Raw genomic sequence first — 14054 nt, forward strand, 5'->3', positions numbered from 1 at the left:
ACTAATTATTTAAGTGAAATGTCTGCCATCAGCCCAACCCTGACTCAAGCATACTAAGTGTTTAACTGTATCACAAAAGAGATAGATCACACTCACAAAACACAAGCCTTGATCGTCTACAAGATGTTACATGCATTTGGTAGGCTGTGTGACAAAAGAATAGAAATAGACACATCCAAATAAAACATGCTTGTCTATTAACCCTGGCTGTTCGTGTCAATGTGTGTCAGTAGTATTGGTTAAATTGTCCAACAATAGGAAGGTTTAAAACTTCTTAAATACATCTAAATACGCTCATAATCCAACTCACAACAACGCATGGCAAACGTCACCAAATCTTAAAAAAATGGTTTCACAGTTCGTCAGGTTGAAACCATAAAAATTCGTACAATTTAAAAAAAAGCTTCTAAGTCTTTACAGTTGCATCCTATCTATCAATCACATGTTCATCATCATTTTATTACTCAAAATAATCAGCCAAATTATAGTTTGTCTCATAAAAATCTTCATCTGCATCATCATCTGCATCCATGACATACAAACAAACAGGTCATATCAATTTTTTTCACGACATCATCCCAGTAGAATTATTATTACGATGAAGGAAGTAAATAAATATATTTGCAAACGATTGAAAATGGAAGCAAAATTTCTGGTTTAACACCCGCCGCAAGAATTAATTTGATTGGTTCACACTGTCACTTAAAAACAGCATTTGTAAACAGATCTGTGTGGATGCCGGTATTCCGTCTGCTAGGGATTCTGACGCCCTATGCGATGCCACACCCTAGATAAGCTGGAATACCAGTTGTTAAAGTTCAAAGGGTTAACAATCAATCATGAAAAACATAGATTTGATATCATACCTTGCTAGTTAGATTTTCCCTTGTTTCAACATCAAAATGGAGATGACCAAACATTTCCTGCAGATGTTTAACATCATGCTCTGATCCATGTCTGTAAGATGTCTCTCCATGAACATCATGGAACTCATTGTTGTTGATTATCAGTACTCTTCCTCGAGGGTTTGTCATCTTGTAGACCTGAGAAAGACTTACTGAGTTATTGACTAAAAATTCATAGTGGAGATACGTATGATTATGGAATGTTGATAAATGTATGTAGATTAATTCCAAAGCTAGTTATTTAATATGTTATCTTGTAAGCAATATATTTAACAAACAATGAGCAAATATACATTTCTGAATACCTTAACAGGGTTGAATGTTAGCTATAGTTACAATCAGATAGTAACTGCAGTAGTGAATATAGCACATGTAGTACTAAATCACTTGTATTACATATAAAATAGTGCTTTCAGTAAATTGATGGAAAAGATAAATGTAAAACCTGAAAATGGATTTAAAACCACTACAAATATTTGAGTCCTATAAATAACTTTATTATCTTACGAAAAATGATCTTCAAAAATATTATCTTCTCGAAAAACTGATTCTTTTATTTCAAATAGTCAAACAGAAATGAGAATTTAAATTACTAATTGATACTATTTTAATAATATATAGTTTATAACATAATTCAGGTACTTGCCACATCAGTGTTGTCGAACAAGTCTTTGATCTCTGTCTTATTTGTGTGGGTCGGGCTGCCATCAGAGATAGCCTTGCATACATCAACAAATGATAAGCCTATCAGATCAGGACTTCCATTGAAAGCAGATGAGCAGGAGGGAGTAGTGTATGGTTGAATGATTCCAGACACTATAACAAATAGAAGAGTAGAGTTTTACAACTTTTATACAATGATGTAGTTATTACTTGCAAAAATAAGATTTAAAGCACTACTAGATATCATCATGCTGTGATAATAGAAATAAACCTACTCAGTATTCACTATAAAAATGTTACTATTCATTACTCTTTATTATCGTAAAAATAAATCAAATTCAGACAGAAATAGTGAAATATATTGGTGTTACTAAACCAATGCATACTTGTCTAGCTCAGAAATCAGTCAGGTATGGGATGCTTACCTGATGCTGTGGCTGTTTGTTTTGCTGACACGTATTCCTTGAGTTTCCTTTTCTCATCTTCTGACAAAGGTTGACCTTAAAACAAAGTCAGAAATTAGTTGTGTATCTTGTTGAGTTGAATATAATCATGTAGGAGAAATTTTTACACTTACTTGGAAACTTGAAGACTGAAGACACGCTTTCCCCGGTACATACTATGCTTCTCATCTTTCTTTCTCTAGGGTCTGGCTGCGCACGTGAAAGAAGACTCCAAGAAGGATTGACGACCTTTTCTGGGTGCTGCTGACCAGTTAGGCTGCAGTGGGCGCAGTAGAAAATGCATACCAACGGAGTAGCTCTCCAGATTTCTCGCAGATGTTTGATGGCCACATTGACAATGTCTTTGAGATAGTTCCATGCTTTATGAAATTCTTCCACGTTAAAAGCAACAGAGGCTGTTATCTTTCCTGCTTTAGCATCGTGGGTAAAGTGGACTTGGGAATTATCAACAGCAATAGATACTCCATTGTGCTTCACGACGGGTGTATTGTACGGGTCAGAGTATAGCTCCAAAAGTCTCACTGTCAGCTCATGAAACGCATACTGTGGAAGTGCCAGTCCTTTACACAAAATATCTGTCTGAAACTGTAAGTCAAGCTTCGTCGTAGGCAAGGTTGATTGAAACCCTTGAGCAAAATGAGGAACTATGAATTTGGAATCGACAGGCAAGAGAGAACCAAACAAAATACGAAATTCTGAAAGAATTGTCAATGCCACCCTTTGCTCATCATCTTTAGTAAATGCTGTCTCAGTTTTTATTAGGTAAGCCAGCAGTACCAAGCTGATCACTCCTTTGGCTTTAAACTGGCTCACAGACTCCTCAAACTCTTCTTCCACCAAAGTCACATTTTGAACTTTGAAGCTTTTGAAGTTTTCTCTTCGCTTGTCCCACTTGGAATCACCATCATGGTCATACAAGACATTTAGCAAGTCTGTAACAGCAGATATCTTGTGGAAGACATGTTGATCTAGACCCTCAATGTCATTGTACCAAAGAAGCTTACCACTCAGATGCATGTATTTGATTATCACCTCTAGCTGCTTCTTTACAACACCATGTGACTCATGAACTTTGTCTAACAGCGATTCAAAAGTGGTGAAGTCTGACTTTAGAGTACTTTTCACATCTTCCACTTGTTTCCACAGCCGAGGCACCTCCATAACATATCTTTGGCTTTGCTCCAACAGCTGATCCCTCAGTCTTGTAAACTCGTCTGAATATTCACGTCCCACTTCGAAGATCCATTCTGGGGTGAACAGGTCTGTGTCCGCTCCGAAGCTTTTAATGCGGCAAAAATTTGCTTCCTCAAGTCGATTCTCTTCATCTCGAATCTCATCACGTACTTCGTTGCAATATTGTAAAAGCTTCGTTTTTCCTGCTTCAAACTTTTCTTCATCCAATAAATCTTTGTGGGTCAATACGAGAGCCGGGGGTAGCATGTTCGGATGCGCTATGTAAAGATGGGCCATCCAGTCAAAGAAAAGAGCTCGAACAGACTCTTTTGGTCCAACTTTATTCGATTCTTCTACAAACATATGCATGTTAACAACAATGACTGGGATGCAATTCTCTCTGAGGGTCAACCTGTATGCGTGATGGTAGATCTCCTGTCCTCCAAAGTCAGTGAAATACAGAGATCTTTCATCAAATGATACTTTTTCAAAGTTGAATACTTTTGTAGAAATTCGTTCTGGGGAGCTCAAATTTTCAGTCAGAATTCGTGACCCGTTCTGCATAGTCTTAATTAGACTGGTTTTGCCTGATCTGGATTTACCAATAACTGCAACAGTTGCAGACATCATCTTCTCCTTTCCTCCTGCCAGATCTTTGTAGTACTGCTGTATTGCGGAACAACCTTGCTGTGCAACATTCTCAGGAGGGTTTTGTAGTGAGTCACATCCAATTAGCCACAAGTCTCGTAGGTTGCTCAAAGATAGAATTTGAGAGCTAAGAGCAATAAGCTTGTTATTGAATGAAATATCCAATGTGACCAGCTCCTTCAGCTCCCCTACTACTGGAGGCAGCTTGTCAATTTCATTAAAGGAAAGGTTGAGATTTTTGAGCATCTTCAGTTTACCCACACTGCAACATAAAGTGTCTTAATACACAAATCTGGCCTGTTAGATGATATTACAAAGCTACAATTGTAAGTCAAAACATACATGTAAATGTGTTGATGGAAAAATATGTACCTAATATTATATTAGTCGTTTAGACTAGCAAGCAATACTCGCTAGCTAAGAGATGATGAACTATGTAATCTCGCTGGCTAAGAGATGATGAACTATGTATTCTCGCTAGCTAAGAGATGATGAACTATGTAACCTGCTTTCTTGTTCAGGTTAGTTTTTAAACAATTCAAATGAAGAAACAAGAATGACTTTGACTGATTAGCGTTTTATATTACCATAACAGCACTAGTCAACTACTGTCACTCATGTGGTAGTATTTAGGGCAAGTGTCACACACATAGGCCATCATTTTCTACCTTTTGTGACCATAATTTTCTGTTAATTAGTGAGCAAACATGTTCAGACATATATAAACATGAATTTTTTCCTAATTAAGCCTTCTATCATGATGATATGGGGCATGCAAGTAGATTCTTCTGGTATGGTGTGTGATGTGCGGGAAAATAGGTTATCTTTTCTCAAACTTTACCATTCATTCTGAAATAAGTATTGATTTTCTTTTGGAATCAACACAAGAGTATATTTTTCAGCCCAGATTTTTTTTCCTAACAAATTTAATTTTTTTTTACTGTTCAGGCGACCAAAGAGCAGTTTGTCTAGCGTTCCACAATTTTAGTGCATTTAGTTGCAGCCTGTTCTTCCTAAGATTTCTGAGGTAAATCTTTTTTTATTTATAATGCAATTTTGGGCTGCTATGCACCAACCAAACTCGCCAATTTATTGAAAACAGCAATTTTGTGTTTTATAGGTACATGGAAATATTTGTGACACATGGGAAATTTTTAATAATATGAGGGTGTCTGCCTTTAATTGAGATTTTATTTTGATACCCTGCATGTGAAAGCAATGTTAGATATTCCATGACAAAAAGCCACTTTTTTAGAGAAATGAAAAATTGGAATTAATTTGCTAGGTTTTGTAACTCAGAACATGAAGTCTGTCAAGATTACCCTACTGATACACACCCTTGGCGAGATTCCGTCAATTCTTGAGATAGTCTTTAAACCAAATGGATGTTTTTAAAGTATGGTTACAAAAAATACATCGCATGGCCAACGTGCTATAGATGGTATTGCAGGAAAGCATCAAACAACATATTTTAATGGCAGTGTACCAGAGAAGGTATGTCGTAAACTCGACAAAGTCATTTGCAGAAGCTGCAACAACAATAATTTCCAAATCAGCAAAACCAATAAAAATATTCTCTATCTCAAAAGATAAGATGACTGAAACAGCGCAAATCTGCAAAGAAGTCAGGTCCATGGTGCCTCTAATCCATGGCATTCCATCGTGCCATCGCATAGCAACTAAAAAAGATAGTGCCGTTGTTCTGATGGAACGGTGTCCTTCCCCTGGCAGCCAATTCCACATACACAGAGCAGCAAACCTAATCAAGAGGTAGCCACAGGAGGTATTTCACAAACTCCAACGCAGTTTTCACCACAAATGCTGGTCGCATTGGCCTATGACTCTGATGTCAACATTGGAGAAATGCTCATAGTGGAAGCCAACAAAAGTATCTACACTATAAAGTACATTCACCGTAAACGCAAGAAGTTCATGTGGCATGTGTTTTTTTAAAGCATCTCTAGTTATTGCATCAGCGGGAACTATCAGGTCACTGAGATACTTTTTTACTAGCAAATCAGGAAATAATAATAGCAGAATATGACGATTTAAAACAAAATGCTTTACTGCGTAAAAGTCTGACAATCTTTGAATTTTGAGTTTTATGTTTCATGTTTATGTAAAATGAGTATAATATGTACTAATTTTTTTATTATTAGTTGGTTAACCATATGTACATAAATGTTGTAACTCCAAATCATGATAATTTGTTGTTTAACAACTGAAAATCGTTAAAAAATTCTAGATTTTTCATAATGTTATTTGTGTCCCGCACGTCACAAGTGGTTGCCTTCTTTCTAACCTCACAAAATCATTAAAATTAGGCCTGAAAACAAAACAGTACATATTTCTAGCAGAAAGATAGTAGAAATAGTAGCTTGTTGAACAATAATGCCATGAGTCAAAAACTTCAGAAGATTTTTGCATTTGATCACAAATTAGTTTTCATGTCAAATTATGGTCCCACGCGTCACACCAGCTTTAATACTTAATAGTTGTTCAATCCATTGCCTGACAATGATGAAATCTCATTCAGTGATAGTCGGTGTCAAGTGATGCAGAAAACACCACAAACGACAGCAAAAGTTCACATCTTGGCTGTAAAGTATGCAAGAAAGCATTCAAATGTCTCGCGCGACACAATCATGCCCAAATGGCTTTGCCCTTTACCATATTACTATTACTCTACAAAGTGACTTATAAACCTTATCACAGTGGTAAACTAACAGGTTTTATTTGGTACATAAACCATGTACTAGCTAACTAATTTTACCAATTATTACATTGAGAATGTACCAAATAACTCCGTGTAACAAAAAAACTAAGTGTTGAAACTTTAATAAAACTCAGACGAGAGCCTCTGATAACTTTCTTTGTTCATACTCTACATTAGCCTGGATTGTTGACAGTGCTATCGCCATGACAGGGAACACCGGGTTACAGTGTCCCTGTCTTACCAACAGTAACAGTGTTCACGGGTGAAATAATTAGCAAATAATGGCTAGAGGGTCTATTTCTCTGAAAGGATAAATGATTTGATACTGAGACAATCGAGACAAAACTGAGAAAACATAATAAAAATTATGAATATGTTGAATTAATAATGAAAATTAGTACAGAGAAATGTGTGCATAAAAAGGCTACTGTTCCACCAAAAGCTATCCATGAAAACTTGGAATACGGCGATACTGGTACCTCTCGATACTGGTACAAATTTATAGCAGTAAAGCGCAGGAAGGTACCTTGTCTGACCAAACGGAGATAGAATGTAGAAGCAATACCTACTTGAGATAATACACCGCAAAACTGTCCGTGTGAAAAGTTTTTAGCTTTTACAGTGTTAGCAATTGCTCTGAGGAAGAACTGGATAAGTAGAAGCAGAGTGAACCTTGAAGTAGAGTAACCACAAATTTGAAATTGTAACCTCATATTGGAAAAGTACAAATAAAAATGGATTGTGTAATAATGGCTCTTAAAAAATTTCAAAGGAAAAACAGATGCGCAAGGTAATATTAATTAATAATAGAAAGTACATATTTAACTTGTAAACTGCAATCGTGATAATGATAGATATAATAGTTGAGAATAATAAGCACGGTTTAGCATAGGAGTTACATCCCCTGTTTGTAGACTTTCCACTTGGAGGTTGTGAGTTCAATTGCTGCGCCAAGCAGACTTTCTATTGCCAGATTTTGATCGTTATAACTGGACATAGACACGAGATATGACACACAGACTTTGAGATTTATATATGTACATAGACTGGTATAGTTTACTAGGATTACAACAAGTTTATAATATCTGCTCACTAATATTTATATAGAATATAAAACATGTTGTGATTAAATCTTTCTATTTACTATATGAAGACTTTAGATCACTTTACTGTTTCAATAACACAATATTTGTTTAAAATGGTGTCATACTATTTGAGAGCAGCAGAGTTTTTACTGTGAGTACTTCTTTTTACTGGTGGATTTAGTGTTCCATCTTAAACCATATTATTTGATGATAGTATGGTTTAACATGTATCCATTTTGAGATATATATATATATATGTATTTATATCTCAAAATGGATCCACGTCAAACCATACCATCATCAGATAGTATACCCTAAAACACTTATATTTCGCTAGTATTTAGTTTCGTGTGTAGCATACAGAGTAAAATTTCGCTGCAACTTAATTTCGCAACTCTGATGAGTGCGAAAATAATGATGTGAAAATAAATGCAGTGGAACAAACATAATTATATTCCACAGGTTCGGTTCGCTGGTAAGAAAAAAATTCCAATGTGGGACTAGTTTGTAATTGTGAACCGCAGGTAGAATTGTATGGCCGAGATCGATAATGCAATTTGATCGCTTGCTGCCATTTGTGTCTTGGACTACTGTAGCATGGAATTGAATTACGCTGAAAATTTTAACGTTTTTGTCACAATTTAGCTTGTTTTTATATTACCGTATTTTAATTTTAACGATCAACGGTGTTGTGTATATTAATTTTAACGTTTTCCCAAACACTCAATTGCTGCTAATAATTGCTGAACATCTTTATTACAGTAATTACAAGTTGTATACAATTACATACATGATACAGCTGCTAGTAATACTACAGCTACAGATACTAGCACAGTCTGTAGTTATTATAACTTCTTCTCTTCCTTTTTTATTAGTGTTATTTATCAGAGCTAACTCATTCTCTATTGCCTCATCTTCTGAATCATTACAAGTTATTGAAGAGGTGTCAGTGGTGAATCCTAACCTTTCCAGAGCCATATGCTGCTTGTGTAGTACTGTGAGTGTCAGTGTGTCTTATTTTCTTTCAACACGCGGTGCTCACTGCATTGATTGATGTCCCCAACAAACAATAACGCTACTAATGTGTGTGCATTGACATCAAGTTCCTATCATTATAAATCATTATTAATGGGAGAATAATCATAATTAATTGCAAGATAATAACGTAATAAATTTTGACAGTCAAATTATTTTGTTGGTTTATATTTACGACGCTATAGTGGTCATTAAAAACGTTAAAATAAATGTCGTTATAAGTTAGATGAAGCGAATACATAAATGTCCTAGGGTGTATATATATATATATATATATATATATATATATATATATATATATATATATATAAATTAACTTCTATTTCCTCAGGTACTAAAAATCCAGTCTTTTAATAGTGAGTACAAATAAAAATCATACTCGGTCATCAGAACAACTACTTTATGAACTAAAGAGCAATGACAGGCATCTATTTTCTTATCTCAAATCAAGTGGAATGTTTATCTGAACTCAATCTAGGCCCATCAGTGCTGCACTCACTAAAGGTGAATAGGTGACTCATGTGTTGAGAGATTACAAGAATTTTTAATGTGGTGCACTTAGTGGATAGTCCCCCTGCCTCACTCTCAACATACCAACGTAACAGCAGCGTATATCACAAACACAACTATTAAATGAAGGTGACATGAAATCGCTAACAATTTTATACAGTAGCAACTTCTTCATGCTTGGCTTCATGTTGAATGTCTGTGGCTTACATCAGATAATCAGATATACTAATCATTATTTACCACTATACTACTGTGTTCCTTGTAACCATAATTATTAAATATTCAGTTTAACCCTTTGACAGTCCGTTGACAGTAAAATGTTACTAAATTTATTCTTTTAGCAACATTCTATGAATGAACTTCAGGTGTGTGAGATGTTCATACAGCCAATGTGAAAGTGAGCCAGGTGCAAGTATGTCTTAACTAGGTGAAGTAACTTCAAGATTGTCATAGGTGAAAGTAAATCAGTCAAATGTATTTATACTAGTGATAGTATCATGAGCTAAATAACTTGATTACAGTCATATGAAATGGTGATAGAGACTTATTAACATTCAATTGTCTCTACCTTTATTAATACATAATATGCACCCTGCTGCTGCTTCCACCAGCTGACACCAGTGATATATTACTGATGACTGATTAGAACATGTGTACAAAGTTCAGCACAAATCTGTCATTAATGTATACTAGCATTTTTTCAAACAAGAACATTTCCTATGCATATCAAAATTGCATTGACATTATAATTGAAATTTAACAATCACTAAACTTCACTTTTTTAACACTAAAATCTTGTATCAGTTCAACAGAAGTAATTGTACTTTTGCGTACAAATTACATTTGAAACATAAAAAATATCCCATCATGGCAGTTTAATATTTATATAATTTTTAAACACAATTACAAAAAAATGAACAAGTACTAAGCATATCAGTAAGTGCAGGGCTCAGTTAAAATCAGACAGTAACTATAAAATTGATTGGATTTTAAATGTTTAACACGCAGGTAACAACACTTCTGCCCAATTTATTAACCTTTTGAACCCTGGTTGTTTTGTCAGTGCGTGTCAGTAAACCTAAGCAAACAGTCCAACAATCTGAAGTTTTTAAACTTTTATTAATTATAACTAAACATGCTAAGAATACAATGTTTGGTAAAACATTAGTAAAAAGGTCGAGCAAACCACAGCAATTGCCATCAAACAGAAAAGAACAGTGCGTCACCATTGTTCGGGCAAAAACTATAAAAGTTCGTAAGATTGTAAAAAACTCGTAAAAGTATTTACAGTAGCATCATATCCATTGAGCACATGTTTATCATCATTTCATGACTCAAAATATATTGGAAAATTATAGTTAGTATCACAACATTTTATATTTGCATCACACATTTATGACCTACCAACAAATGAGTCGTATCAAGTTTTTCACGATACTGCTCTAATAAAATTTGTTACTAAATCGAAGGAAGTAAAAATATTTGAAAACGGTTACAAATGGATGAGGCACTTCTGGTCAAACCTCCAATTAATACGATTGGTTTACGCTGTTACTTAGAAACTGCTTTTGTAAACAAAGCCATGTGAATGCCAGAATTCCGGTCGTTAGGAACTTGGACACACCCTACGCAATGCTGGAAAATCGGCCGCTAGGGTTCAAAGGGTTAATTTTACAGGCGGGCGAGACGTTATTGATTCTATGACAGAGGATGCGGGCTGCATGAAAATTGCCCGCGGCCGGATTTTGGACACGCCTGATTTATAGTATCTAGTATACAGTACAACTTATAGTGTAAAATGTTGAAAAAATACCTTACTGAAGTTGTTTTCTTGCCTTGGAACAGATTACATAATTTACAAAGTTTTATTTTAATGGGATAAAATGTTTCGGAATTACAACAACTCGGTTTTCGAACAACCTTCTTACATGTCGCTGAAAGAGATGAAATTTTAAAATTACAGTGGTTTGAAATTTTTAATTTAGTTGTCCTGCACAAAACCTTTTTCTCATGATATCAAGTTTGAAAGTTACAGTTGTTTGAAAAGGTCTAAAAACCTTTCCAGTTGTTTTTACTTTCTCTCTTAACTTGTTTCAATTACAGAAAACCCTTTTCTCATGGTATGTAGTTTGAATGTAAGAGTGGCAAATTTTGTTATATGTTAAGTAAAAACAAATCATACTTGATTATACTAAATTATAATTACATGAAAATAAAACATACTTTTTATTACCTTATTTATTAAATAATTTTTTATTGTAATCATAGCTAAGCAGATTATATTTAGCCATTACTTGCTAATGAACTCACAATTTCATTTTAAACACGTATAGCTTTATTTTTCTTCTTCATTTACTTCAACAAAAACTTCTCTCATAATATGAAATTTAAAAGTTGTAGTTGTTTGAAAAAGCCTGAAAACTTTTACAGCTGTTTCCTTTTTCCTCTTCATTCATTTCAACTGCTTAAAAATATTTTCTCATGATATGAAGTTTGAAAGTTAAAATGGTGAATGTTGTATTCGGTATGTTATATAAAAATAAATATTCTTTCTAAAGACTTTTTTATTACTCTGCCAATGCTGGGTAGTATAGCTAGGTATACAACATTTACTATCCTAACTTTTAAACTTCATATCATGGGAAAATATTTTAAGCAGTTGAAATGAATGAAGAGGAAAAAAAAACAACTGTAAAAGTTTTCAAGCTTTTTCAAACAACTACAACTTTTAAATTTCATATCATGAAAGAAGTGTTTTGTTGAAAAAAATTAGGAAAAAATAAAACTGTAAATGTGTTTAAAAAATAGAGAAAGCATAATATTTTTATGCTTTATTATTTATCTTGAGGTGTTGACTGATGTTCTAAAAAAAGAATCAAGGAGATTGACCCACCAGAAGCTGAGATATAGCCAGCCAAACACAGGTCTACCAAAAAACACAAGTGTTTTGGTAGTCATCAATATATGACGTATGAAATCGATTTGTGTGCCATTGGTCAATTAAGCCAACTAATGCGCTCTCCTGTAACAATCACGGCGTTTTAATTGGTTTAATCCCTGGAAGTATAGAACAATCAAATTGGGCCTAACAATCATTGCTCTGAGAATTCCGAACCAGTCCCTCTGACGTGTAGATTAGTTTTAGAATAAAATAATTACACGCATCTATTATTTCGCAACATTCTGCTATCACTTTCTACAAATTATATTAGTTACATCATTTATTCTATACGCAGTTATATTATTATTTTGTATAATATGCATTATGATTATAATATTAATCATAAAAAATAATCATAGATAAGATAATAGATCAATAGAAAAATCAAATCAAAAGTTATCGTTTTCTTTTTTTACAGCAAGAGCAGCACGGTCAAGTTATTCTTTTTAAGATTATGGCTGTAGTGAACTTACAGTCTGTTAATAGTGACGATAATCATGAAAATCAACTAAATGCTGCAGTAGATACACAATAGAAAAATAATGAATGAACAAAAATTCACATTCTCATTTCTTATTCTAAACGACTCGCAATCGCGGATGTCGCATATAGACTATACACGCGCCGTTCGTTGAACAGAGGATCTTCGGAGCATATCCGTGGAGATCGAGTTAAAATTTGAAGCACAATAGTCAAAATATGCTCTTCTGTTCTGACAAATCACGGCGAGGGGTTGTGGGCAAATGCCTTTACCACACAATGTTTGCTTGATTTTCCTGAGAAACCAGAGCTAGTCTGTAAATTATTTACTATCGCGAGAAGCTTTTCACATCTCGTAGCCAAAACAATCATTATACGTAACGGCGGTAAGGGTGCACAACTCCGGCACATGAACATTAAGTCGATTTTATACGTCACAGTTTTCGGGATTTTCGAAGGGTTTTCCTCTGATTCTTTATTAGGTAGACCTATGTTTGGCTGGCTATATCTCAGCTTCTAGTGTGTCAATCTCCTTGATTCCTTTTTTAGAACATCAGTCAACACCTCAAGATAACTAATAAAGCATAATAATATTATGCTTTCTCTATTCTTTAAATGTAAATGTGAAATAATTAGCAAGTAATGGCTAAATATAATCTGTTTAGCTATGATTACAATGAAAAATTATTTAATAAATGAGGTAATAAAAAAGTATATTTTATTTAAATATAATTATAAATTAGTATAATTAAGTATAAGTTATTTTTATTTAACATATAACAAAGTTTGCCACTCTAACATTCAAACTACACATAATGAAAAAAGTGTTTTGTGTAATTGAAATAAATTAAAAAAGAAAATAAAAACAACTATAAAGGTTTTAAACTTTTTCAAACAACTGTAACTTTCAAACTTCATATCACAAGGAAAAGGTTTTCTGCAGGAAAAACAAACTAAAAATAAATGAAACAACTGAAATTTTTCAAACCACTGTAAATTTAAAATTTCATAACTTTCAGCAACGTGTAAGAAAGTTGTTCGGAAACCGAGTTTCATTTTCTCATGATATGAAGTTTAAAAGTTAGAATGGTAAATCTTGTATACGGTGCGTTATATAAAAAATAAGTTTTCTGTCCAAAGACTTTTTTATTACTCGGGCAACGCCGGGTAGTACAGCTAGTCAAAGCATATTTATATATTCCATAGACTTGACTGAACACTTGCAGTAAAGGCTCATATAATATGACTTACATTGCAGGTAGTCCTGTGAGTTCACAGTGAGACAAGTTAAGTGACTCCAATGAGTTGAAATGGCTGATTACTTCTAGTAGACCATCAGAGAAAGAGTTATATGATAGATCTAGTTCTTTCAGCCTAGTCCGAGTGTTCAACCTGCAAATCATATAATCCCATGATACCTTAATGTTAGACCTT

At 34.0% G+C, this 14054-nt stretch overlaps 1 protein-coding gene across 1 annotated transcript in view; it reads right to left on the reverse strand.

Annotated features, from left to right (window-relative positions):
* Nucleotides 1–1539: 1539 nt before the first annotated feature.
* The window catches only part of LOC137406866 (malignant fibrous histiocytoma-amplified sequence 1-like), a 57851-nt gene continuing 45336 nt past the window's right edge, over nt 1540–14054 (reverse strand). Inside the window, exons 7-10 of the mRNA XM_068093472.1 lie at nt 13872–14012; nt 2146–4115; nt 1994–2053; nt 1540–1721 (exon numbers count right to left, since the gene is read on the reverse strand). Coding sequence (XP_067949573.1) covers nt 1540–1721; nt 1994–2053; nt 2146–4115; nt 13872–14012 — 2353 coding nt within the window. The remainder of the gene's footprint in view (nt 1722–1993; nt 2054–2145; nt 4116–13871; nt 14013–14054) is intronic.

This window comes from Watersipora subatra, chromosome 10 (genome assembly GCF_963576615.1).
Source record: "Watersipora subatra chromosome 10, tzWatSuba1.1, whole genome shotgun sequence".
In the NCBI taxonomy this organism is placed as follows: domain Eukaryota; kingdom Metazoa; phylum Bryozoa; class Gymnolaemata; order Cheilostomatida; family Watersiporidae; genus Watersipora; species Watersipora subatra.